A 24,822-nucleotide genomic window follows, 5' to 3' on the forward strand; every position below is an offset into this window, starting at 1 on the left:
CGCAGGCCGTTAAAGGCGGTGGCAGGCGGCAGAGATCGACTCCATTGCCCAATCGAGGTACGGAAGCAGCCGATTGCATGGGAGGGACCCCCGATAAACCCCCGTGAATTGTGCCAAGCAAGCCCGAGCCGACAAAAAAGGACAGCTGGAGCTCCTGCTCGCCCGCCCGCCAGAGAGTGGGAGTGCAACACGGAAGTGGGACAAGTCGGAATCCACTTCAACACACCACATCCAGGGCATCGCTTAAGGGCCACCTTGCGCAAACACTACCCAGGTAGCTACTCGTCCGCATTGGATCTTGGGAAGGCAGTGCTCCCGGAGTGACTCTGATTATGAACCCGGTCATTTTCTACGAACAAGGTCCCCGGTGACAAGCCCGACAAGGAAGAAGGAAAAGGAAAAAGGAAAAGGAAAACGGAGAAGGAGCTCGGGTTCCGATTTAAACCACTCGATCAACTCGCCGACAAGAAACAGACAGCACCCGCGTGTGGGAGGATCTCAAGGAGAATTGCTGCCGACAGCACTCCCCTAAAGATGGCCGACCACTCCATGTACCACGCCCTCGGTCAGGGCGAGAATCTCGACCCCAACGACCCGAACCGAACGAGCCAACCTGCCCCTCCGCAGTTCCAACCCCCCATCGCTCCGAACCCCTATCAACAAGGTGCTCCTCAGCAACCCTATTATGGCGCACCCTCACCGGCAGCCGCGCCGATGCCCCCACAGGCACCAGGATACGGAGCACCCCAACCCGGCGGTTACTTCCAGGAACAGCAGCCCCCGGTTGACGACGGAGGATTGGCGGCGCAGATGGGCGGCATGAGCCTCGGGGCCGACGCAGGGGCGGGTACCGTCAGGAAGAAGAAGAAGGACCGCCACGCATACCACACGGTTGACGCACCCACGGGTTCGTCCCAGCCCTTCAACGGCATGCCCCCAGCAGGCACAGCGGCCACCCCCTACCTCAACGCCGAGCCTTCGGCGGCCGCCTCTCTGTATGGCGGCGGCGGGTTAGCTCCCCAGGCGAGCCAGTTCCCGGCGCCCGTGAGCCCCGGTTTCATGCCCGCGCCCGCTTCCCCCGCCGAGTTCGCCGCCAGGAGCGGCTTTGCCGATGCCGCCGCACCTGCGCCGACTATGGTCTCTCACTCGGGACAGACCAGGGTGTCCCCCGATGAGATGCCTAGTGTGCCAGTGTCCCGGGATTCCGTCCAGCAATATTTCTTCAGCAATGTGTACCCGACCTTCGAGCGACTAGTACCACCACCAGCTACGGTTTCTTTTGTTGCCTTCGACCAGGGGAACGCTTCACCCAAGTTTGCCCGCCTTACCATGACCAACATCCCCGCCACCGCCGAGGGCCTGAAGAGCACAGGCCTGCCCCTCGGTCTCGTCCTCCAGCCGATGGCCCCTCTCCAGGCCGGCGAACTCGAGATTCCCGTTCTGGATTTTGGTGACGTTGGCCCGCCGCGCTGCCACAGATGCCGCGCCTATGTCAACCCCTTTATGATGTTCCGCTCCGGCGGCAACAAGTTTGTCTGCAACCTGTGTGGCTATGCAAACGACACCCCTTCAGAGTACTTCTGCGCCACTAGCCCCCAGGGTGTCCGCGTTGACCGCGACCAGCGGCCGGAACTCACCAGGGGGACAGTCGACTTCGTTGTGCCGAAGGAGTACTGGACCAGGGAACCAGTTGGTTTGCGCTATCTCTTCTTGATTGATGTGACCCAAGAGGCCTTCAACAAGGGGTTCCTCGAGTCCTTCTGTGACGGTATTCTACGCACCCTATACAGCGCCGAGGATGACGAGGAGAAGGATGAGAATGGGGAAGTCAAGAGGAGGATACCGCCGGGCGCCAAGGTCGGCTTCGTGACGTACGATAAGGAGGTCCACTTCTACAATGTCAGCCCGACCCTGGAGCAGGCGCAGATGATGATCATGCCCGATATCGAAGACCCCTTCGTGCCGCTTAGCGAGGGCCTGTTTGTAGACCCGTACGAGTCCAAAGCCGTGATTAGCTCGCTGCTAACTCGCCTGCCCCAAATGTTCTCAACCATCAAGAACCCCGAGCCGGCGCTCCTGTCGACGCTGAATGCGGCGATTGCGGCTCTAGAATCCACGGGCGGCAAGATCTTCTGCTCCCTCTCCGCGCTGCCCACCTGGGGCCCCGGCCGGCTGTTCATGCGGGACGACGGCAAGCACCCCAGCGGTGAGCCTGATAAGAAGCTTTTCAGCACCGAACACCCGGCCTGGAGGAGAGCCGCCGAGAAAATGGTTTCCGTCGGCGTCGGTGTCGACTTCTTTATGGCCGCTCCGTCGGGCGGTTATCTAGACATTGCTACCATTGGTGAGCGAAATCGGCGATCAACTCTATCCCTTCGTCCAAACCTTGCTAACTATTCTCAGGTTACGTGTCTGCTACCACTGGTGGCGAGAGTTTCTACTACCCCAACTTCATCGCCCCCAGGGACAACACCAAGCTGTCGCTCGAAATCAAGCACGCCGTCACACGGGAGACGGGATTCCAGGCTCTCATGAAGGTCAGATGCTCCAACGGCCTCCAGGTGTCGGGATACCACGGCAACTTCATCCAGCACACCTTCGGCGCCGACCTCGAGATTGGTGTCATCGACGCCGACAAGGCGCTGGGCGTGACCTTCAGCTACGACGGCAAGCTCGACCCGAAGCTCGACACGCACTTCCAGGCCGCTCTGCTCTACACCTCCGCCTCGGGCCAGCGGCGAGTCAGGTGCATCAACGTCATCGCCGGCGTCAGCGAGAGCGCCCGCGAGAGCATCAAGTTCATCGACCAGGACGCCGTCATCACGATCCTGGCCAAGGAGGGCTCCACCAAGCTAGCCACCACCTCCAACGCCCTCAAAGACATCCGCCTGGGCCTCACCGAGAGGAGCATCGACGTGTTGGCCAACTACCGCAAGCACTTCCTCGCGCAGGCGCACCCGCCAGGCCAGCTCGTCATGCCCGAGCGCCTCAAGGAGTTCGCCATGTACGTGCTCGGCATGATCAAGTGCCGCGCCTTCAAGGGCGGCTCCGAGTCGTCAGACCGCCGTGTGCACGAGATGCGCCTCATCCGCTCCATGGGCCCCCTCGAGCTCAGCCTCTACCTCTACCCGCGCATGATCCCCCTGCACAACCTGCAGCCCGAGGACGGCTTCCCGGACGCCCAAGCCGGCGGCCACCTGCGCGTTCCGCCCGCGGTGCGCGCCTCCTTCTCGCGCGTCGAGCCGGGCGGCGTGTACCTGGTCGACAACGGCCAGCAGACGCTGCTGTGGATGCACGCGCAGACGTCGCCCAACCTCATCGCCGACCTGTTCGGCGAGGACAAGACCAGCCTGCAGAGCCTCGACGCCTACACCTCGGCCCTGCCCGCCCTGCAGACCCACCTCAACGCCCAGGTGCGCAACATCGTCGAGTTCCTGCGCGCCATGCGCGGCTCCAAGGGCCTCACCATCCAGCTCGCCCGCCAGGGCATCGACGGCGCCGAGTACGAGTTTGCGCGCATGCTGGTCGAGGACCGGAATAACGAGGCCCAGAGCTATGTCGACTGGCTGGTGCATCTGCATAAGGGGGTGCAGTTGGAGGTGAGTCCGCTTTGATCCTTTTTGTCGTCGTCATCATGATACCTGGAGTGACTAACGTGGAATTCCAGTTGGCGGGTCAGAGGAAACGGGAAGATTCGGGCGACGGGTCGGCGCTGTCGAGTTTTACGGGGTTGAGGCCTTCGTATTGGTAGAGAAGGGGCGGACGTACATGTGAGCCAGATTAGATGGAGGTGATACCAAAATACGACGTGACATGATATTATCCGTGGAGTTCAAGATTGGGCTGTTTTCTACGTCGGCTACTTCTGCTCATATGCAACATACCGTATTCTGTCGGGCTGCTATACCTCCTAACTATGAAATAAGGGTTGGTTGTTCTAATGCTGGACGATATCGTCCAACGACAACATTCACTCGGACCGGTGATGGTCAGCCACAACGAACGGCATTTATCAGCACATAGCAAACATCCATCTTCCCCCTCACGAGGCTGAGAGGGTTCCCCCACCCCCCTTTTCCTCTTTGAATGCTTACCTCGTCTACGCACTTCCCCAGGTAAAGGAGGTACCTACCAAAACACAAACATACCCCAGGATACCTCCTTAACAGCATCAACATCAGCACAAGCAAACCCCCCTTATTCACCTATTCACCACCCCCAACGATCCACCCCACCCCATCCCCCCCCTCCCAAACCCGAACCCGAAACCTCGGTTTCCCAACCAAGCCAGCCGACCATGTCCCCATCCTGTCAGCCCGGGCTTGCCGGGCTGCTGCCCGGCTGCTGCCCGGCTGCGGTTGGTTGGGTTGGCCCAGACAGCGCCACCATCGTCAGTCACGTCGAGCCGCTAACTAACTAGCTGGGGGGGCGCCCTTCGTTGTTCGTTTGTTCGCTGGTTGTTGTTGTTTTTCGCTTAGTAGCGGGCTGACAGGCTTTGCATTCCGTTACCTCTACCCGGCTAGCTAGCTGGCTGGCCGTGGCCGAGGACTTTCGGCCCGGTGTGTCGGCTGACGCCCTCGCCCTCGCCCTTCCCTTCCCTTGCTTGCCTGCCGTCGGTACGGTGTGCTGTGCTGTGGAGTGGAGTGGTGCGGTTATTGGGCGTGGTCCTTTCCTTTTTTCTTTTTGTTTCGTTTTCGGTTTTGAGGTCAATAAGGGGGGTGGGGGTGGGATTGGGGGGTTGGTGGTTGCTGGTTACTGGTTACTGGTTGGGGAGAAGGGGGTTGTTTTCTCTGTTCGCCCCCCTCCCCTTACTTTCAACCCCCCACCCCCTCCCCAACCCCCGTGATGGCTAGTAAGTGATAGGGAGCTATGAGGTGTGACTCCGTGGTTTTGCCGGAGCAGATGACGATGTGTTGCTATTGTGTTGGTCCATTGTTTTAGGGGGGTTGTTGACGTGTGAATGGGAAGTGGAGAGAGACGGACGGCCTTGCTTCTTCTGTCCTTTTGCCGGTTGTGGGAAGAAATAACTCGTGCCGGGGTTTTCGGAAGAGGAAGCGAGACCAAGTTGCGACCTGTCACTTCTGCAGGGTGCCCTCCATGCTTTCCTTGCCCCGCCCGGCCGTTAGGTGTCGGGTAAGGGGTCCGTCTAGGGGGGGTCTAGACGCGCCTTGGCTAACCCCATGGGTGGTTGATATCCTAGCAATGTGGCGGCCATGTATGTATGTATGTATGAAGTCATGGCCGGAGTGACATGCCGGACCGTTTCGCCCGGGCTTTTATTCGGGGTGCTTCTTCTTCAACGAAAATGGAAGAAACAAAGCAGTGTCAGACATTCCCATGCCAATCACTACTTCCTCAGAGACAACCACCCATCTCAACCGCAACGGCCCAGGCCCGTAATCGACGTCCCTTGACTTGTCTGGACATTCCTTACGGCCCTATGTGCAGTCAGCGCCGCCAGCCCCCCGTGACAATGGCCCGCCCCTGTCTGCATTCCATTGTCAAGAGACCCTTGCCCTGCCCGGTCCTGTGATCGACCCAAGCCCTGTTACACCGGGTTAGGGGGCGGCAAGGCTAACGCAGTCACCCAGAGATGCCGGGCGCCTATGCCTATGTGGGCCGTGTTTGTGGTGTGGCGTACAATCTACGATCTGTATGACTCGATCTCACACAGCGGTCTCCAGGCCTTGTGATGTGCGTCGTTGCCCAACGAGATTTGGTGTTCCACCAGGGTATCCGCAGCCGCGTTTGTGTGACGGAGGACTCTCGAGGTTTCTTCACCGCCCCTCGTCTTGCACCGGAAGAGGCGGGTAAGTGGTGGGTGTCGACAGTCCGGCGGAAGGGGTCGATGCTGCTCTGTTTCGGCGCCGGGAGACGTGGATGTGAAAATGCAGGGTCCTTACATTGCAACGGTCATTTATCACCGACGGTGGGCGATCGTATCGGCAGATCTGCAGACGTCGACACCCGGGGAGTCGGCGACTGAGGAGATGTGCAGGATGGTCTCCCAAAACGAGACCAAGGCAGGGGGGGTGAAAGATGATGATGAGGATGGCTCTCCGCACCACAACGTTTCGCACTACTGCATGGCGGTCAGCAGAGGGAGCGTTGTGCAAGAAATCTTGCCCGCTTGCGTGCCTCATCTCGCGCCGCCACCGCCGGATCTCGGTCACCCACTGCCTTGGCAACGGATGACCCCCAGGCCAACGGCTCGCCGCTATGCAGCAGATGTGATGATGATTCGTGTTTCAGGATATAATATGTATGCATTCATAAACGCGCTGATCGCTTCTCGCTGAGTGGTAGAGGCCCATCCTATGTGTACATCTCTCAACGTCGCTAGAGGTTCTCCGAGGGAGATGGCCCGGCAGGCAAGCAGCGGGGAACGGCAGTCTGTCATGCTGTCAGGCGGTCTCGGTTCGTGTCCTGATGGAGTGAACTCCGGTCCGAGGACTCAATAAGTGGCGCGGTTGTCCAGGGCATGAGGAGCGGTGGGGCGAGAAAAAGCAAAAGGAACTTGCCCGCTCGCCACGTCTGCAGCCACCTCCCAATGAGGCATTGCGGTCGCTCGAAATACCTCTTGCGGCTTGGCGGGACTCGCGATGTTCACCTGCGCGAAACGCCCCGAGGGAGTGTTCGTCATGTCTGCGGATGGAGTTTGGCCTTCTTCTGAGCCAATAATTGACGGCACGGCTTCAGCCTCATGCAGACCATCGCCCATGAGGTCGCCCCATGTCTGAGACTGATGATGACAGCCAGTCGCCGGATCGTGATAACTAACCAGGATGCCTGTGCAGGGCCCCTGGCTTGGTTCCCCGGCCGTTGATCAGTCTCGGCCCGGGGCTCCAGGCCCTGTTTCTCGGCAAGCCCGGGGCTTGGGCTCGGCATCCCTGTTGGTGCCAGGGCAACTCAGCCAGCTCAGACAAGCGCGCTTGCCGCTCGATGAATATATGTATATCAGTCCAAAAGGGTGATGATGCATAACAAAATTAGGCAAACTATACAGTACATTATCCTTATCGTCGCGAATAGACCAAGTCGGGGAATCATGCTAAAGTCGAAAGTCCCGTGTATCCGACCACCAGACGGCTATCCGGAATGCTGTCCAAAGATTAAAGTGAGACATGAGGAGTTAACCCAATAAGAAATGTCCAAAAAAGCCAATCCAAGTCCCAACTCGGAGCCGCCTCCGTAACGCCGCAGAAAACCTGCTCCAGGAAAAAGCCAAATCTCATCAAGCAAGGAGGTTGCTCAAGCCGTATCTCGCATCTGGCTGGGCAAGGAATCTCTGGATTTCCGCGCTGTCGAACACGTGAGAGAAAATGTCGACGTCGGCGGGCGAGGTGCCGGGCGGTGAGTTCGAGCTCGAGCCCGAACCGCCCTTTGTCTTGGATCGGCTTGCCGAACTGCTGCCACCCTTGGCCTTCTTCGCGATATCGTCCAAGATCAACTGTGTGGTGCTCTGGTTGGGGTCCTCGAAAACGAATGCCACGCAGCGGATCCGGCCACGGAGGTCGGGATCGTAGAGGCAAACTTCCCGCCACAGCTCGGCAAGCTCCTGCGGCGGATTTCGGTAACCGTTCCCGAGGCCAAAGTCTCCTATCACCACAGTGCTGTAGTTGTTGTAGGCGCAGATGCGGAGTGCGCCACGCATCTTCTCCTTGACCATCTCGCGCTCATCGTCGAACGAGTATTTGGTGCCGTTCTGGGTCAGCTTGGGCCAGCGTGGCGGAGGCACCGACACAACAGGCAGTGCCCGCCACTGGTCAGTCGGCAGCTTCTCATATTTGTCATGGGGCCCACGGAACACGACTGTGGCAGGTTAATGGCTGGGTCCGGGGCAGAAAGAGGCGAGGGGATCTAACTCACCAACATGCTGCGACAAAACTCCGGCGCATATCGGGAGGGGGGTAGTGGCTGTTGGCGGGAGAACCATCCGCTGGCGTTCCTAGGCATGCCGCGAGAGTGCTCCGCCGGCATAAGCGCTCCTCGTACCCTACCACGCCCGTCTCCCAGTCGCCTCCAGGGCGCTTGTCGTTCGCTGCACAGATGAAAGGTATAGCACACTGTGCAGAGTCCACCCACTCCAATGCGGTGTTGACCGGGTCTCCGCTGGAGACATCTAGGGGCCATGTTAGAACAAGACCGCCATTTCGTCTTAGAGGCGCATACTCACAGAAAACAGGAGGGGAAAGGTCAAGCGGACGCTCATCGAAGGTGATTTGCAACAACGGCTGGTGATAGATGTACGAGTAGGTGGTCCATGTCGATGCGTACTTTTCTCTGATTGTGGGAATGTAAATCCTCTTGGCTTCCGAGGCAACCTCGGACGGCTTGGGCTTCGACTTGGAGCTGGAAGAAGGCATCGTATTGTGGTAGGTGAGGGAGATTAGGGGCACCCGGCGAGGCGGTTGACGGAGGACAATATGCCTTATGAGAAGGCAGGCCCGTGTGGAGTCAGTTGAGGCTGAGGTCGGATTTGGGTGTTGTTAGCTTTACCAATTCTTGGGGAGGGTGTTTGGGGGCATCAGTTGCTTTATATCTGCATAAGCGTGGTCAAGGGGGTGGGGCGAGAAAGGAGAGGTTCGGGAAACGCCAGAAACGCCGTTGCTTGCGAGCAGCCGCAGTGGCCAACACGATGGCCGTGTCGCGTGCTGCGATTCCCATGCAGAGAGATCTCTGTGTAACTACCCAGTCTCAGACATCAAAAACATCCAAATTATGTTGTTGACGAGAAGGCCAAGGATACTTACCGGCCTCCCAGGCGTGGGGACACTTATTATCGTTCGAGGCTTCTGCCCAAGCCGGGATGCCCAAGACACGATGGAGACCGAAGTTCCCGCCCAGACCACAAAGTAAGCCAGGAGGAGGCTTTCTTTGGCTATATGGATATAACTACGCCCTCGCTGCTAGATAGCATGCGTAGCCAAGAAAAGAAGAACCCCTGAGGTTCCTAGGGGCAGGGTTGGGACCGAGGCGAGTTGCCGAGACCCTTCGAATTGCATTACACCGTGGGCGGATGCTGGAACTCTGGGGCCGCTGTGTTGCCGTAGGTGCGCCATCTTGGGTCTGAGTCAATCTGGTATTCCCGCGCCACTCGGGACCAGAGACATGGGCCGGGTCCCTGCTGTCCGCCGTTGAATGGAAGTGTCTTTGAACCTGGTGCATGCGTCAAGTCCTCTGAAGCCCGGACAGCTGCTGAAACCAATAATTACTCGGGCTCTGGGCACGGCTTAAACTCCGCACTTACTGACCTCTTTGCAGGCGAATCAAATCCAATGCGGGCGAGACATGCAATCGAGCCGCTCGGCTCAGTTGGCCGGCGGGTTTTTCTGGATCGGCATCCCGGCCGGGAGAGAGGAGAGGAGGGGCCTACGATGGTGACCCGAGCTTCAAACCACGCCAAAAGAAGGCCGGTGAGGGCGGGGATAACCAAAAAGACAAAATCGAAACGATGCATGTCTGACACTTCCCTGTGCAATGACGAGTGTCTGGGTGCCCAAGCATCACCTGAAGCGGGGCAAGAGATCGTCGTCGCAAGGTCTCGCTGGATGGCAGAAGCCACAGCGCTGTGTGCTCAGCTGAGGAGATGCAAGTGTGAGGTGCGGATGGGAAGACTTTGTCAGGTAACCGAAAAAAAAGCAAAAGGAGCTCCTCCCTAGCTCCATGTCATGGATCCGGCAGAGATAGGGAGCGGGAAGGAGCTGTACCCTGCGGGGAAAGCCACATCATACCAGGAACCCCAGATCAAGAACGCCCCTACCTTACAGTACCAGAGCGCCTTCCTTTTGGTGAAGCCAATCGTGGTAACAATGGTGTTGTTGCCAAACCTGGGCCAAGGTATGGCAGGTGCGAGTGCGAGCTCTCTCGCTTGTGCCAAGAAAAGAGATTGGATGGCATCGAGCTGCAGCCAATCATGGTAGCGCAAGGTCTGAGAAGGGCAAGTGCAGCAGTGGGGTGCTTGCGGTTCAATCGAGGACCTAAGAAAGGGCCTGGTAAGATGGATGGAGATGACAGGGATCCAGCCGCGTGCCGTCTCAAAAAAAAGCTCGAGCTCGTTGGCGTGTTTCTATCCCACTGCACCGTGACCTCAGCACGGCAACAACCAGCTTCTCCAAGTCGTGGAAGTTCCAGCTGACGCTATTTCAGCCAGCCCCTTACGCAGCAGCAGCAGTCAGTGCATGAACGGCAAATTAGGGCCAAACCTCCAATCCGGAAATTCTCACCGACATCGGACAGGGCGGAACTTCCGGGTTGCAATTAAGAACCAAACGCAGGTGACCTCCAAGCCATGCGGCCCGCTCCGGCACTTCGGCCGTCGAGTGTCTCGCGTGTCTTGCGTCCGCGTCACGTCGCCAGCTTCCACCGATCTGTCTCTCAGCGGGCAAACCGTTCCGTCGCCGAGTTACTACAGTGGAGGCCCGCAGAGAAGGCGGAGGATGTGACCGTCAACGGCTTCGTCCGGTCCGTCCGGTCAATGAAAGCCCATCAATTCGTTGCTCTCGGCGATGGCTCGTCGTTGGCTCCTTTACAGGCCCTCGTCCGGGCCGACCGCGCCGAAGAGTAAGAAATAACCTATTCCCCCATCTCCCCTCGCCCCTCCCTTCGCCCCTCTCCGACAGACAGAAGGATGTCTCGGTTAAGCTGGTAACCTGGTACTGACACCGTCCCTGCAGCCTGACCGTTGGTGCGGCCGTCCGCCTCACCGGCTCCTGGGTGTCCTCTCCCGGTGCGTCTCAAAGCCATGAGTTGCATGTGAGCAAAGTAGAGGTCTTGGGTCCGTCCGACGCAAAGGTATTCTTTGCCCTACTTTTGCTTTCCTAGGCCATGCACCAGTCAAGGTATTAATATTTTAACAACCGACCTGCAGACATTCCCCATCCAAAAGAAATACCAGACACCTGAGTATCTCCGTACCATGCCGCATTTGCGGCCGAGAACTCCTGTCAACGCCGTCTTGCTACGACTGAGGTCCGAAGCCATCGCATCGTTGACTCAGTTCTTTGCAGGGCGGTCCTTCACTCAGACACACCCTCCCATCATCACGTCGTCGGACTGTGAGGGCGCCGGTGAGGTTTTTACCGTGACCCCGGCCAACGACACGCCTGCGCCGGCCGACAAGGATGGTTCCGAGGGGTCCTTCTTCCGCTCCAAAAAGTATCTCACGGTGTCTACCCAGCTCCATTTAGAGGCCCTCGCGCAAGCTGTCGGCAATGTCTGGACCCTCTCGCCCGTTTTCCGCGCTGAGAAGAGCGATACCTCGAGGCATCTGAGCGAGTTTTACATGCTTGAAGCTGAAATGAGCTTCGTCGATGGCCTCAGCCCCGTCATGGACCTGACCGAAGACATGCTACGGTCATTGAGTACCAATCTTATCGAGTCGGCCACGGTCCGGGATCTTCTTTTCCGATCACGCACCAGCGGCTCCGATCTGGCGCCGGCCGAGGAGGTAAGGCGCCGTTGGGAGGGCTTGATGCGCCAGGACTGGCCGCGAATCACATACTCGGACGCCGTCGCACTATTGCAGCAGAAAGCCGACCTCTTCGAACACAAGCCGACGTGGGGTGCAGGGCTACAATCTGAACATGAAAAGTACCTTGCTGAATACGTTGGAGGCGGTGAGAAACCCGTCTTCGTTACCAACTATCCCCGAGACATCAAGGCCTTTTACATGCGCGAAACCCAGGCGCCGGCCTCTGGGGTACCCGGCCCAACAGTCGATTGTTTTGACTTGCTGGTGCCCGAGTTCTGCGAGATTGCTGGTGGGTCGATGCGCGAGCACCGTCTAGACCCTCTCTTAGACGTTATGAAGCGACAGGGAATCTTCAAACCACCATCAGAAGGTGCCCCTAACGAAAGCTCCTCCGGCGGTCTTGACTGGTACGTCGACCTCCGCCGCTGGGGCTGCCCACCGCACGGCGGGTTTGGCGTCGGCTTTGACCGGCTGCTCAGCTATCTGGCTGGCGTCCAAACTGTTCGAGACATCGTCTCATTCCCACGCTGGCATGGACGATGCGACTGCTGAGCAGACAAGCACAAGATCTTGGTCATCCTCGCGGTCCTCTCGTGCTGCCTGACCTGCCGTGCTCATCACAGTCCGCCCGCCCCTGGACTCAGTCAGGTGCTTTTGTCGTACCTACAGCATACCGTATCGTCGTGTTGGGAACCGGAAATCCCGCCCTCCATGTCCTCATGGGCAGATCGATATGCGGTCTCCCTTTTGGAGCGGGCGAGAAAAATATGTTACGAGACACATGATGCCACGGAGGCGAGTCGTAGGTGACAGATCGGACACGAGCCGGCCGTTTAACTCAATCGTGTGCGACCTGGAATATGTTACGGCCTTATGCCCCTCTCAACGTGTCAGGTTCGGGCGGAGAGGCATCTTTGTTGCATCATATTCTCCCAGCGGCTGCGTGCATTCCAAGTCCGAGATGTTCCGTTCCAAGAACCCAACGGCTTTGGGTACTGTCTATGCTAGATGTTTCTGATACCCAACTCATTTTAACAATTTAACTTACGCCGACTAAGCATGCCGGTTCTCGGGCACATAGTGGACTACCGATTTGACTTTCGCACCCCGACACCATGTAATCGCGGGGCCAAGTTAGTTACTCTATTTGCTCTTGGACTAAGAGTCGAATAAAGAACCTTGCCTGCTCGGACACAAATTGCCACCTCTCGAGGAATCCGTGCCGCTACCTTCACCCGTGAATGACTGGCTGGCTCTGAGTACTTAAGGTAGCTTCAATGCCATCCAATCCACGCCTTGTCCACACACACGCCAGGTAATATCTTTTCCGGGGGGGGGGGGGCACAAACTTGCTGAATCAACTTGTAACGACGGCTTATATCAACCTCGAATCACAGCAGATCACAATGGCAACACTATCTAGCACCAAGCTAACGGTTGATCTGGTCCGCTATCGACTTAACCAACAGCAGCAATCCTCTTTGGTAGCCACGGTATATCACAAATACCCCAACTGTCACGGTACGCATTTCTATGCCAGGTCAGTTCAAGCAACTTTAACCCCGAGTCCCCGCCAAAAGGACTGTTTTACTAGAGAGTGAACTCGTCATGATTCCTCGTGCCGCATTTACTAATAGAGTTGCCAGTTGTGTATTACCCCACAGCGCCCGAAGCTACGACCCGTCCTTTCTCTACTCGTTCGCTTAGCCGACGCCTATGCTAAGTCTATGACCGAGCGAGGCCTCTGTTGCGCCGCGGGCCCGACGCAGAATCTTCGGTTGAGAGAAGGAGTGAGTATTTTTCTGCACTTCACTATGTAGTTGCCAGGATCCTAACGGTGGGTGATGATCATGGTAGCGAGGGGTGTTGTTGTTTATTACGCTTCCTGTTACCAGTTTTTCCCTGGTCCGCCCCCCCCCCCCCCCCCCCCCCTTTTAGCCCATGGACCAGATATCCTCTCCCTGATACCAATCTCCAACCAGCCTTGCGTGGCGGCTCAACCTCGGAGTGCGCGGGAGTCAAAGCGGCCACTTTGTGCATGACAGTTCTTCCGTTGTATTTCTACTCGAGTCGCTCGGGGCCCACCTCCTCGTTGGGTATCCGGCCCTGCCGGGGGACGGTACAGGGTCGGTTCAGCTGGAGCCCTCTCGGCCCGATCACCTCGAGAACCAGCTATGTACTGGCAGCATCACCCCTTTTCGTCCCTGTACATAGAAGGTGTGATCCGGAAGAGGGATCTGTCGAAACACTCCGATCGGCTTTTTCGGATGCTTTGTGGGGAATCGGACACGGGAGAGTCGGAGTTATTAGGTAGTTATGGGTAGGTGGATCCCCCTTCCGGCGTCTCCTTGCGAGCGAAGCGCTGGCCGCATTTCCTCATTCTCGCTCGGGGGTGGTATGTACACGACAGCACCGCATGAGCAGCAGCCCGATCTGGTCGAGGAAGTTGACTCCTCCCTGTACCAACCCCCCCCCCCCCCCAACAGAAGAAGTAGAGTAACTAACCGCGCTCGGAAAGGAGAGCTGGCGATCTCATGACGGAGGAGCGCTATTGGGCCTATGCCGGCGTTATCGGGTTTTACATATTTACAGAGGGTCCGCCATGTACCACTGCGCGGTGTCGTTTATGTACAGTGGCAAGCAATACATATTTACATACTATCCAGCCATCCCGGGCTCGGTCTTATTAGTCACAGTGTTTCGGGGCTCGATATTACAACACGATGAGCCCCTCCCGTCGATATCTATCTCTCCGACGACCCTCTCCGACGACCGTCCCCGCCCGAGTCGGTCCTCCCTCCCACTCGGCATGCAGCGTGATTGGGGCGGGTGCCTCGTAGGCGGTGATCCGGTGCGTGAGGTTACTAGTGTGATATCGCAGTAGTGTAGTCAACAAACCAGATCAGCTCGCCCGTCCGTCCATCCGTCATATGCGCGGTGCTACGATGGGTGATGATGCGTGCTCATCGGGCCCCGCGGGACCGAACAAGCACTGGCGGCGGGATGGACAGGTACCGGCCCGCGGAGGCTAAAACGCTGCGGGCGAAGTTCATCAACCGCCGCCGCCCAACCTTACCCAGACTGGGGGGACGTTGTGGCGCCTCGGTTGCGAGCTTGGCCTGCTGGGCCTTAATATGGAACCGCGTCGAGGCCTGGCTTGGTGGATGTGCTTGGTGGATGTTGTTGGTTCTTGGGATGCTTGGCTCCGTCTGAAGGCTCTGGGCGGTTGGATGGGAGCAGCTTGTCGCTGCGGCGAGCTACGGGTTTGAGATAGCAGCTGCAAAGCTGGCAATGGGACGGGAATGAATGGCTCGAGGTCGGTCCTCTGACTTACGAAGTACACAGTATACAGACCACCAGAGGCACGAGACAGGAGGAGAGGTGTGTTTGGTGTCCATCGCCAATGAGCAAGCAAACCGCTCACTCACTGCTCCCGTCCAACCGCGTATTCTTGCCATGGTTCCCGCCGTTGCATGTCACTCGGCACGGGAGGAGAGCGGATCCCATCTACTATATTCGCAGTTGTGTGGCATGCTGTTGGTCCTGCGTGCTACCACCTTCCCAAACCTGGAGAGAATCGACCCCAGCCCCGTTTGCCCGTGATAAAGCCGGGGGAGAAAAACAACAGCGGGCCAAAGCCGGTCTCCAGTTTGCGTCCGCGCACCGGTTGGCCGTTGGTAGGAAACTCAGCCTCCTTCTGACCTTCTGACTGGCCGTAACTCCTCGCCCACGAATCAAGCCACAAAGGAGTCAAGGAAGCGACCGGAGGATGAAACGAGGTGGGCATTCGTTAAACAACAAGTGTTTCCTGTGATCGACGCTCGGTCTCGTATATCACCGACGAAACGAGAAGCATTCTCCGGTCTCCGGTCTCCGGGTTTCCGATCCCCGGAGATGTGTACCCGTGTACATCGTACCTTAGTCCAGGGCTGTGTCGGCGAGAGAGTGGAGGACGAGTTCGGCAGGGGCGGTTCAATGTGTTGCTCTTACGTACAGATTACACAGTACTTGCGAGGTGGACATCTATGATAAGCTGGGGGCCAAGTCGGGCCAAGATTTGAGCGCAGTAGTTAGTGATGCAAGTTGGTTGTGATGGTTTCACGAGACGAGTGCTTTTCGAATGTTGACGCATAATTTTTGGCTGCAGAATGTGTAGGGTAATCAAGCTTTTTCCCAATCAGGAACCCCCCGATTAATAATGGCTTTTCCCCCTGAACGCACTGCGGAGCGAGCAGCACAGAATATTCCAGGACCGGGGAGTTTGGACTAATTAGTGGTTAGTCGATTGCACTGCCGAGATTCGGTGCTACCATACACGGGAAGGCGTCGAGGATGATCAAGAGCTCGGAAAAAGCGAGATTTATGTGAGATCGGCTGTTGGGGGCGGAGGAGCCGGTGTTCAGGCCGGATCGAGAGACGAAAGCAACTCCAGCGCACAATTCGAGGGGACCAGATCATGAGCGGACGAGGCGGCGCGGCGGGCGACTTGCCGCAGGCACAATGGAACTCCTTCGTCTCGACCAAAGTCAGGCCATGTGCTTCTTGGCTTTTACTTGGCCGCCCGCTTGGCTCGGCAACGGCGGGGATGTGAGGGGAAAAGGAGGGGAGTGGGCGGTCATCAACAAGTTTGTTGCTAATAGAGTTGCCGATCATTTTCTTCGGTTTTTCTTTTTCCCTTTCTTCTTCTTTTCTTCTTCTTCTCCTTCTCTGAGATTCCGCTACAAACTCAAAGAGGAATGGGCGCATAAGCCGCAAGTACCGTGCAGTAGTGGGGAGTGTCGCGGGCAGATTCCGGCCACAAAAGCGAGCCTGCGAGCAAAAAGTGGTTGCTTTGCGTCGAGGGGGCTTGGCGTCGCACAAAGTTTGGGGCTGGGACGATCTGATCCGATTTTGCCGAGGAAGGGCCCACTCGAGCCCACGTTGTTGGCAATGGAATAAAGTTGGGGCCGTGCGAACCCCAACCGAACCAAAGAAAGGAACACCCCTCGACCCTGGACCAAGCATTGCTTGCTCTGCCACCTGCCAGCACCACCCGCACTCAACACACACACACACACACACATTTCAAATCGTCAATATCGGCGGAGTACATATTGCCCGACTCGGGGTCCGAAAATACACACAGTATATTTTATACTGAACGGGCGACATTGCCGATACATATTACTTCCCTCCTGTAACATTGACTCGCAGTCACAGCAGCTGCAGGGACGCGTCAGCATTCTGAAGCAATCAAAAACCCCACTGCCGACGCCCGCATTCAGCGCTGGAACAGAGGAGCAACAACCGCCCGATGCTGGTGGACGATCCATCGCTTCTGGGGGCAGCTTGCGAGCCTACCAAGTACGCAGGAGTGATGCATTCCTTTCCATCAGTCGGTTGGCACAGCTGGTTGATGCAAAGAACCCCCGCTGCCAAGGAAGGCGGATGGGCTTAGGCTTCTTAGCTTCTATCGCGGTGTGTGTCACTGTGATTGTGGTGTATTTGTGCAACCATGGACTCGTACATACTGCGTATGTACACTCCATACCAAAAACCTTGATGTGTTTGTCTGTTTGGTCTGGCCGGCCACGCGATAGGCGCGTTCAACTTGCGCACTCACGACTTAAGCTTAAGCGGGCGTCGCCGGGACGGTTGATTGCGGGGCACATTCGAGTCTCACCATCGAGGCAGGAGACAGCCAACACAATCGTTGTTAATTCGTCATGCGGTTTGCGGTTTTGATTTGTTCGGTTCGATCACCCCCCTCTTCCTTTCTGATATCATCACTCATTGATCGCAGAATCCTCATGGAATTCTACATACGCCCCCTCTGTGCATCGAGTCGGCAGGAGGAAACAGAATGGCGGCCACGAGGAGAAGAATGAAGTGCGCTGCAGCTCTTGGCTTACGCCCACACACGCCCTCTTTACCCGTTTTGTCGGATGCTGTGGGAATGACACCCGAGAGGCTGATGCTGGCCGTGGAAGACAGGGAGAAGACAAGATGGTTGGGAGCACAGAGCAGCGCCAAGACTCGCATATTCCTGTTCTGCTTATTCGCTGCAGCTCAACCACACCAGCGAGGTGAGTGGTGAGTTCTCCATGTGGGGGCGACATGTCGTGACTCTCACCCGAGATCCCGTTCTGACATCCCTTGGCCCCGAGTCCGAGTGCAACCTCGCGAGCAACGGTGGCTTTTCCTTCGTACAAGTACACTAGTTTGGATGGCTTCTGTGGGGGCCAAGAATGCCTTCATCCTGTGAGCCTCTCTCTTGTGTTATTGCCTAATCCTCGCACTCTTTCTGTCGGTTCGGCGGTCAGCCAGCCGCAAGGCAACCTGAGAAAGTGGTGCTCTCCCCCTCCTTTACATAGTATCCTGGTCTCAGCTTCCTCATGCCCCCCGTCCACAGCAGCCACTCTGGACGCCCACTTTACGTCCGAGATGCTGTGACGGACTGTGGAAGGCTTTGTCCTGCGTTTGTTGACGAGTTGCTCCCGTTCCCGTGGTGGCCTGCTCGCTGCTCGCACCCAACTTTGCGCAACACCACCGGCCGGGTGCGTCGTTGTGTGTTTTGTGCAACCAAGGCTAGCCGCCTGATCGTACCGTCCTGCGTGATACCGGCAAACGGTGCTGGCGTGGTATGACCCGGGCTGATTATCAGCAAACAGCAACCGAGCTGAAGCCGGGAAATCTAGAATTGTCCCGTCTTTGTTGACCGCCGGATTGCTCGCAGGTTCAAGAACGCCACTTGGGGGTTTTGAACCAAAGAGGCCTGGTCGAGCGGTTATTTTTGGCTGTGTCTCGCTCACTTTAACCTTAAACAGACGACCGACAGCGCCCCCCCTTCACCGTCCGGCTGGTTCGGTCGTCCCCAAACCGAGGTGCGCCCAGCCGCCTGGACGCATTTCAACAAGCTTTCTCAGCATCCTCTGACATTCCGGGGTGCCTCCTCGACGCCGATGGCATGCTGTGGCACCCCAATGCTTAGCGAGAACCTTTTCCATCAGCCCTGCCATCGCATCTGGGATGATTTCCCTCCCGGGGACCCGAGCTCACCACAAGCCTGACTTGTAACTGATCTCTCCGACCGCCGATCATTCCGGCGGTCACTCTCCAGCGTCGAGTGCAGAGTGCGGACCCATGATCTGCGTGGTCCCGAGAGCTCCTCGAAACCATGATCCCTTCCTTCGGCGAGAAGGATCCAGGGTAGGCTGGGAAATGGCTACACAGCGAGGTGCTTGTTCCTGATGTCCGAGTCATGTTTGCTTACACGGGAGCGGATGCCTGCGGCTTCGGGAAGGAGGGAAGCTTCAGGCACCGGGAGACAATGAAGGGACGAACGGGCGGTGCAAGAGTCCGCCATCGCATCTCATCACAAGTTCCCTCCACAGTGGTTTGGGTCGTGACCCATGGCTGGGACGCATAGGAGGATCTTATTCCCAGGCGGAAAAGAAGAACCGTGCTTACTGGCTAAAACCGAGCTAACGAAGGTTTGGCGGAACAAAGGAACGGAGCAGGATACTTCGTAACTCCGTATCAGGTTTCAAGCAGCCGCGAATTGTTACACGAATTGGGTTCCACACCCCACCTCGACCTGACTCTTCCCCAAAGAAGCGTACCCGGGGAGATCGGAAGACGGAAACAAACAAGCCCCCGGCCAAGGTTTCGCATTCCAGGAGCTGCAACCGCGAAACGCGAATACGACTCAGTCGCAACGCTAGTGGATAAAGGATCTGAGTAAGTGCCCAACATGGAAGTGGAGCTCCGCGTGGAAAAGGCTCGTTGGCGCTATCGAGCGTGGCCAGAAAAGGCTGCCGTGGCGTGCCAATCGTTGGGCGAGGTGAAGAATTTGGTTAGGATATGGCGTCAACAAGTGGCAGCTCGCGCCAGAAAAGGAAAAAGAAAGAGAAAAAAAAAGAATCTGATGTATCTCCGAAGCGCATCTGTTGAACCTGTGACACTCACTTGTGGCACCTGTCAGATGGAAACTGGAGCAAGTCGCAGATCCAACCGCTCCGGGACAGGCAGAGGCAGCTCGGTGGTTTTTGAGTTGTTGACAAGCGACGTGTGGGTTATGGAGTTAGGTAGTGAGTTCAGGCTGCGTGGTTTCCATCCATCACAAGACCGAACCGAGGGTTCCGCGACAAACTGACCCCAACGCCCAGACGACCCAGACAAACCCACAAAGGAGCCAAGGCTTGGTCGGGAGGGCCCCCAAGCAATGCCAATGCGCGCTAACGGGCCCGACGCGGCGCCGTGAAATAAGCTTGAAATCCTATTATATTTCTCTGACACTCCCGTTGGCGAATGCAGGGATCTTGGATACCGTCCCCGGTCAAGGCCAAGCCCTCTCTTGTTCCTGCTCGGCCATGCGGGAACGTTGCGCACAGTTCCTCGCACTCGGGAGGGTCGGTCTGGACATCCTCTGGGCTCGATACGTTTATTCCTCTGACAGGCTGTGTATGTACGTACAGATTACATACAGAGTAACTACGTTACACAGGCGCAGAGGAAGGGGGCCAACCTTCGCTGTAAGCTGAAGGAAGGTGACTTCGGATATAACCCAACCCACCTGGCGGATCAGGCGGGCGAGGAGTTGGGCCGGGCGGGCAGGCAGAAGAAGGAAGGGATCGCGGGATCGCGGGATCGCGGGCAAATCCTCTCTGGCCAGTTCGGCCGACGAAGCCACCTCCTTTTCACTCGGTGACTAGCCACGCGAAGCGCACCCACTTGGCCGACCGAACTTTGCGCTATTGCCCCAAGACTTGGAGGAGGGGGGGGGGGGGGGGTGGCGGGGATGGAGGATGCAAGACCTACCAAAAAGTACCAAAAGGAAAACGAGCTGGAAATCGGGGTTTTCAGCTCGCTGGTCCTTCTCCAATAAACCCATGCAACCTGGTGAGGAATCAAGCCCATCTTCCCTTCGTCCCGGGCAGCCGACAAGGTTGACAAGGGGCGGCTTGAATTCCGCTGCATGTTCCCAGTCGCTCCAACATGGAATCCAACCGTGACCGGGCACTCTCACGTTTCGTTTGTAGAGAACGTAGGTACCGAGGTACTTACTTCGAACATCATGCATCCTGTGTACGTTCCATCATGGGAGTTACGCAGGAGGTATGGAGTTAGCCTCCTTCCCGTCCGAGGGTGCAGTCGTTGGTGCCTGGGTCGTAATCACCTCTCCCGCGGGGTTATAAAGTCTCCATCAGGTGTGGTGGTGTGGTGCTTAATGAAGAAAAAGGACAGCGGTCGAGATGATTTCCATTGATAAGCTGACGACAACGGGCGGGGCCGCTGAAAGGCAATTCTTCCCGCTTTCTGCCATTCCGCAATGCTTGGCTCTTGCCTGGTCCGCCTCTTGGCTGCCTTGGCCGTCTTGGCACTTGCCCCGTTGGCTTTCGGAAGGGGGAAGGTTGCCCAACTGCGGGTTGGCACTGAGCCTCGGGCTTAGTTCCTTTCTTGGGTTAGAATGGCACGTTTTTTCATGCTGATTAATTGCCTAGTCAGGGAGAAACTCGGCCCCAACTTTAACGCGACTGCAAAGTGGAACTTGGCGGGGGGGCACTGCCTTGTTGCTTGTCGCAGCGCATTGTTGTTCGACCGACAGTTCCTCCTTCGGCACCAACCATGTCCTGCGTACAGTACGGCAAGTACAGAAGTGGGCAGAAATGTGCTGCCGAGGCTCCATAACGCCAACATCGTTTGTCCCATCTCGGCATCGTTGGTGGAGAGAGCAGGGCCGAGCAAATCAGCCAACCCACCGGCAAACAGGCAAGTTGGGTTGGCGGTGTTAGGATTCAATTATCATCCTTTGGTACCTCGGAAGGAACTGTCAGTTGTGGGTGTATGCATACACTGTCCCGTGGGTATGGGAAGGAATATCGTACCGACATGAATTGTACCAGTTATACCGCCACAGTGCCGGCACAGTATGTCACAGCAACACGCACGATGAAATGCAGAATGAAATGCAGAACGAAATGCTTGCCAACATCCCTGATAACATCGTGGCCGAACCGCACCTTCGCTGGAGCCTCCCCCTCCCACATTCCGACAGACCCTTGCTCATTGGGCTGCAGCGTCATCGACCTGCAGCCGATCTCCCCCCTGTCAGCCGCTAGCCGCGCCGGCCTTATTTTCACACCGTGACGCTCAGGTCTCTTTTAAATCCAGATCAAACCCCGGCTCACATGCATCTGTCGAATGCAGAACCGACTTCGAAATTCGGACACCCGCCTTTGCGACAACAACAAAACAACACCAATAACAATATCACCACCGCCTTGGCTTGCTCGCACAAATCACGTACGTGGTTTTCGAAGACGTAAAAAAGGAAGAAGGATTTTAACTTGGTAAGTGGATGCTGTTTTGTTTTTGTTTGTTTTTTGTTTTTTTATCTGTGCCTTTCTTTCCCTCCTCTCCGTTCAACCGGGTACGGAATATCGAGTCGACGACTTTGCACACAACAACATAACGGCACAACACACAAGATGCCACTATCAGCTGGGCTGCAACCCGTCTTTCAATACCCGCTCAAGGTCGGGACTTCATCTCTCAGCATACAATCCCAAGCAAACCCAACCTTGGCCGAATCGACATGAACCAGGTCGGCATCGGAGATTTCCCGGAATTTATCAGACCATAGTAACAACCACAACGGGCCACCCTATCGATGGAAAACACCCCGAGGAGGATGGTTTAGCTCCCGTGAGCGGGGTGATGCCAAAGACATGCCAGTGTGTCAGGAGGCATGGTGATGCGCTGGACGACTCCACAGCAGCTGTGCTGTAACCGGGCACGTCTCGGGATCGCCGCGCGTACCGTGAGCGAAGTCGGCCCACGACCCCAACTAGCCGAAGAGGGACGGTGTTGATATCCCGTTCTCGCTTGGACCTGCCACCCATTCAACCCATTCTGTACTACACCTGCTGTTTCCGCGCATCACCCGTCGGGCACGATCCCTTGCCAAGCGGCGTGGGGCGTCATCACCCTACCATCGCCATGTTTCAGCTTCCGAAGATGGCATCGGCCGAGTCGGCACTTTTTTTTTATTCGTTCCTACAAGATCCTGGGTCTAACTTCCTCACAGCAGCGAGTATTGTTTCCTGTGGAAACTGCCAAGTCTCAACCACACATCCCCCTGACCATTTGCTGGGACGCCATCTCGGGACACCTGTTCTGGATGGTGAAGGACTACCGGGCCTGAAGAAGGGAACGGAGGATCGGGTCTAGGAAACTCAACACCTGCACGAGAAATCGCCACATGGACCGCTAATCCGGCCGTATTGAAACTCGGACGGATCATCATGGAAACCTACTACGGCGTGGTGCGGTCCCCCGCTGACGCCATCAAGCTATTCGAAGCATGCAGGCTCGGCCTCCTTCCGCGGGTCCAGAGGAGGTTATCGGAAAAAGAGCGGCAAGCCATCCGGTCCGGCTCCGTGTTCGTTTGGGATGAACGGGAAGCTGGCATGCGGCGGTGGACAGACGGCAAGTCATGGAGCGCTAGCCGTGTCGCTGGGAGCTTCCTGACGTACAGGGAAATGGAAGGCAAGAGGGGGAACGCTTTTGGCGGTGGGAGGAGAGCCGCTGGAAAGACGCCTGACTCTGGGCGGGGAAGCGACGAGGATCACGACGATGGGGAACCGGACGGCTACCGGTACAAGCCCGACGGGCTAACGAAGCAATCCTTCAGCATCACGAACGCGGCGGGTCAGCACCTCCACCTGATTGCTTACTATTCCCGAGGGCCACTGGACTTGCCCCTGCCTAGCAGCGATCCGTCGCTCAGGCATATCGTTCCGGCAAAAGGCATGTACCCGGAATCGAGCCTCGCCGAGACCACACCTCCAGCACCGGCGAGGGCGCCTCTACCCCAACCATCCTACATGCCACACCACCACCAGCCACCGCCTCCTCCTCACGGCTACCCCCCGCAGTACCCGCATCCGGGCTATGCATGGCCGCCCTCGCCCGTCGGGACACCGCCTTACGGCCACGGCCACTACCCATATTCACAAGGCCCTCCGCCTGCAGGGTCACACGCGTATCCCCCGCACCCGCAGGCGCACCCCTCTTATGCGCCCCCGGAGCCAAACTCGGCCCACGAACGGACACCGCTGCCCCCGCCGCATCCGCACTCGTACGCTCACCAACACCCACACGCGCAACATCACCCAGAACCACAACACCAACAACACCAACAACACCCACAACATCCACAACATCCGCAGCACCCACAGCAAAGTCAACACCAACAACACCAGCACCCGCATCCACATCCACAACTACCCGCCTTGGTTCCCCCCAGGATAGGGATGCCACCCGCACAGCCTTACCCACAAAACCAAAACCACTCACCCCAAGCCGCCCCGCCTCGCCTCTCCCTACTCGAATCACCCCGATCACAACATCTCCAAGCCAAGGCCAGAGAAGCCGTGCAAATCGAGCCGCGCCTCGCCCCCATCGACGCAGCGCGCAACCAACACAGCCCGCTCCCAGCACCCGGCCAACTCGCCCACCACCAACAACAACACCAACAACACCACCAACAACAACCACAACCACAACCAAACGGCACCACCACCGCCATCACCACCCCGCCCTCGTCATCAACCCTCCCCCACCCCCCGAGCATCGCCGCGAGCCCCACCGTCCGCGCCCCCTCGGACTCGCCCCCGCGCAGCGCCATCTCGGACGGCACGGCCGCCGCCATCGCCACCCCGACCGCCGCCAGCACCCGCCCGACACTCTCTGCTCTCTTGCACCCGTCCTCTGTGCCTGCGCCGCCGGCGGGGGGGTCGGAGCCGAATAGTGCGCATCCGGGGAGTGCGCATCCGGGTAGTGCGGTTAGTGCGGTTAGTGCGGTTAGTGGGGTGAGCAGTGCTACCGCGGGGGGAGGCAGTGGGGGTGGGGGGGTGAGTAGTGCGGGGAGTTCGCCGAGCAGTGGGGCGGCGCCGATGGTGGCGTCGGGGTCCGGGTCCGGGTCGGCGTCGGGGAGGGATTTGCGCTCGCAGGGGGAGGATGCCAGGGCGATTGGCGTGTTGAATAAGAATTTCTTTTGAGTGTGTGTGAGATGGGGGTTGTGGAGGGGGGTTGGATGGGTGGGTGTGGCTGGATGGGTGGGTGTCTGGATGAACGTGTCTGGATGAGTGTGTCTGGGAGGAAAGTATTCAACTTGGTGGGGGAAGAGAGAGAAAGAGGGGGCTAAGTGGTTAGGTGTGACCCCCCACGCACAAATTTCTGTTGTCGTTCTCGTTTTCCGTTATTGTTGGTCCCCGGTTACCAGCGTCACTTTTCACCTTTTTTGCATGAGAGGCTCGGGGTGAGTGAAGGGACGGGTCGTGCATAACCGGCGTTGGGGTGGTTTG

The 24,822-nt window shown here is 57.6% G+C and overlaps 5 protein-coding genes across 5 annotated transcripts; 3 read left to right on the forward strand and 2 right to left on the reverse strand.

Annotated features, from left to right (window-relative positions):
- The first annotated feature begins 121 nt into the window (after positions 1-121).
- B0H64DRAFT_368140 (uncharacterized protein) lies at positions 122-3,910 on the forward strand. The gene is made up of 3 exons (XM_062801967.1): positions 122-2,344; positions 2,404-3,599; positions 3,668-3,910. Exons 1-3 carry the CDS (start codon positions 535-537, stop codon positions 3,749-3,751), a joined length of 3,090 nt encoding a protein of 1,029 aa, XP_062654218.1. The 5' UTR covers positions 122-534; the 3' UTR covers positions 3,752-3,910.
- Positions 3,911-7,234: 3,324 nt separating this feature from the next.
- Positions 7,235-8,366, reverse strand: B0H64DRAFT_447002 (uncharacterized protein; the record flags this gene model as incomplete). Its single annotated transcript, XM_062806969.1, has 3 exons — positions 7,235-7,812; positions 7,874-8,122; positions 8,177-8,366. 3 exons carry the CDS (start codon positions 8,364-8,366, stop codon positions 7,235-7,237), a joined length of 1,017 nt encoding a protein of 338 aa, XP_062654219.1.
- Positions 8,367-10,291: 1,925 nt separating this feature from the next.
- Positions 10,292-12,025, forward strand: B0H64DRAFT_331892 (uncharacterized protein; the record flags this gene model as incomplete). The annotated part of the gene is made up of 3 exons (XM_062801027.1): positions 10,292-10,563; positions 10,677-10,794; positions 10,871-12,025. The coding sequence occupies 3 exons, from the start codon at positions 10,292-10,294 to the stop codon at positions 12,023-12,025; spliced, it is 1,545 nt and encodes a 514-aa protein (XP_062654220.1).
- Positions 12,026-15,362: 3,337 nt separating this feature from the next.
- B0H64DRAFT_54469 (uncharacterized protein) lies at positions 15,363-16,688 on the reverse strand. Its single transcript, XM_062808410.1, has 2 exons — positions 15,789-16,688; positions 15,363-15,739 (listed from the first exon to the last, which is right to left on the reverse strand). Exons 1-2 carry the CDS (start codon positions 16,475-16,477, stop codon positions 15,544-15,546), a joined length of 885 nt encoding a protein of 294 aa, XP_062654221.1. The 5' UTR covers positions 16,478-16,688; the 3' UTR covers positions 15,363-15,543.
- A 5,919-nt stretch (positions 16,689-22,607) lies between these two features.
- B0H64DRAFT_54584 (Gti1/Pac2 family-domain-containing protein) lies at positions 22,608-24,629 on the forward strand. The gene has a single exon (XM_062808411.1). The coding sequence runs from the start codon at positions 22,759-22,761 to the stop codon at positions 24,514-24,516; it is 1,758 nt and encodes a 585-aa protein (XP_062654222.1). The 5' UTR covers positions 22,608-22,758; the 3' UTR covers positions 24,517-24,629.
- Positions 24,630-24,822: the final 193 nt, after the last annotated feature.

This window comes from Chaetomium fimeti (genome assembly GCF_033439085.1).
Source record: "Chaetomium fimeti strain CBS 168.71 chromosome Unknown B0H64scaffold_12, whole genome shotgun sequence".
In the NCBI taxonomy this organism is placed as follows: Eukaryota; Fungi; Ascomycota; class Sordariomycetes; order Sordariales; family Chaetomiaceae; genus Chaetomium; species Chaetomium fimeti.

What these genes read in the sequence shown, in the direction of transcription:
- B0H64DRAFT_368140 (XM_062801967.1), top strand. Translation starts at nt 535, where the DNA reads ATGGCCGACCACTCCATGTACCACGCCCTCGGTCAGGGCGAGAATCTC. An exon ending in TCTAGACATTGCTACCATTG is followed by an intron (nt 2,345 to 2,403) that starts GTGAGCGAAATC and finishes AACTATTCTCAG; the next exon opens with GTTACGTGTCTGCTACCACT. An exon ending in ATAAGGGGGTGCAGTTGGAG is followed by an intron (nt 3,600 to 3,667) that starts GTGAGTCCGCTT and finishes GTGGAATTCCAG; the next exon opens with TTGGCGGGTCAGAGGAAACG.
- B0H64DRAFT_54469 (XM_062808410.1), bottom strand. Translation starts at nt 16,477, where the DNA reads ATGCTTGGTCCAGGGTCGAGGGGTGTTCCTTTCTTTGGTTCGGTTGGG. An exon ending in CATCCTCGACGCCTTCCCGT is followed by an intron (nt 15,740 to 15,788) that starts GTATGGTAGCAC and finishes ACCACTAATTAG; the next exon opens with TCCAAACTCCCCGGTCCTGG.
- B0H64DRAFT_54584 (XM_062808411.1), top strand. Translation starts at nt 22,759, where the DNA reads ATGGAAACCTACTACGGCGTGGTGCGGTCCCCCGCTGACGCCATCAAG.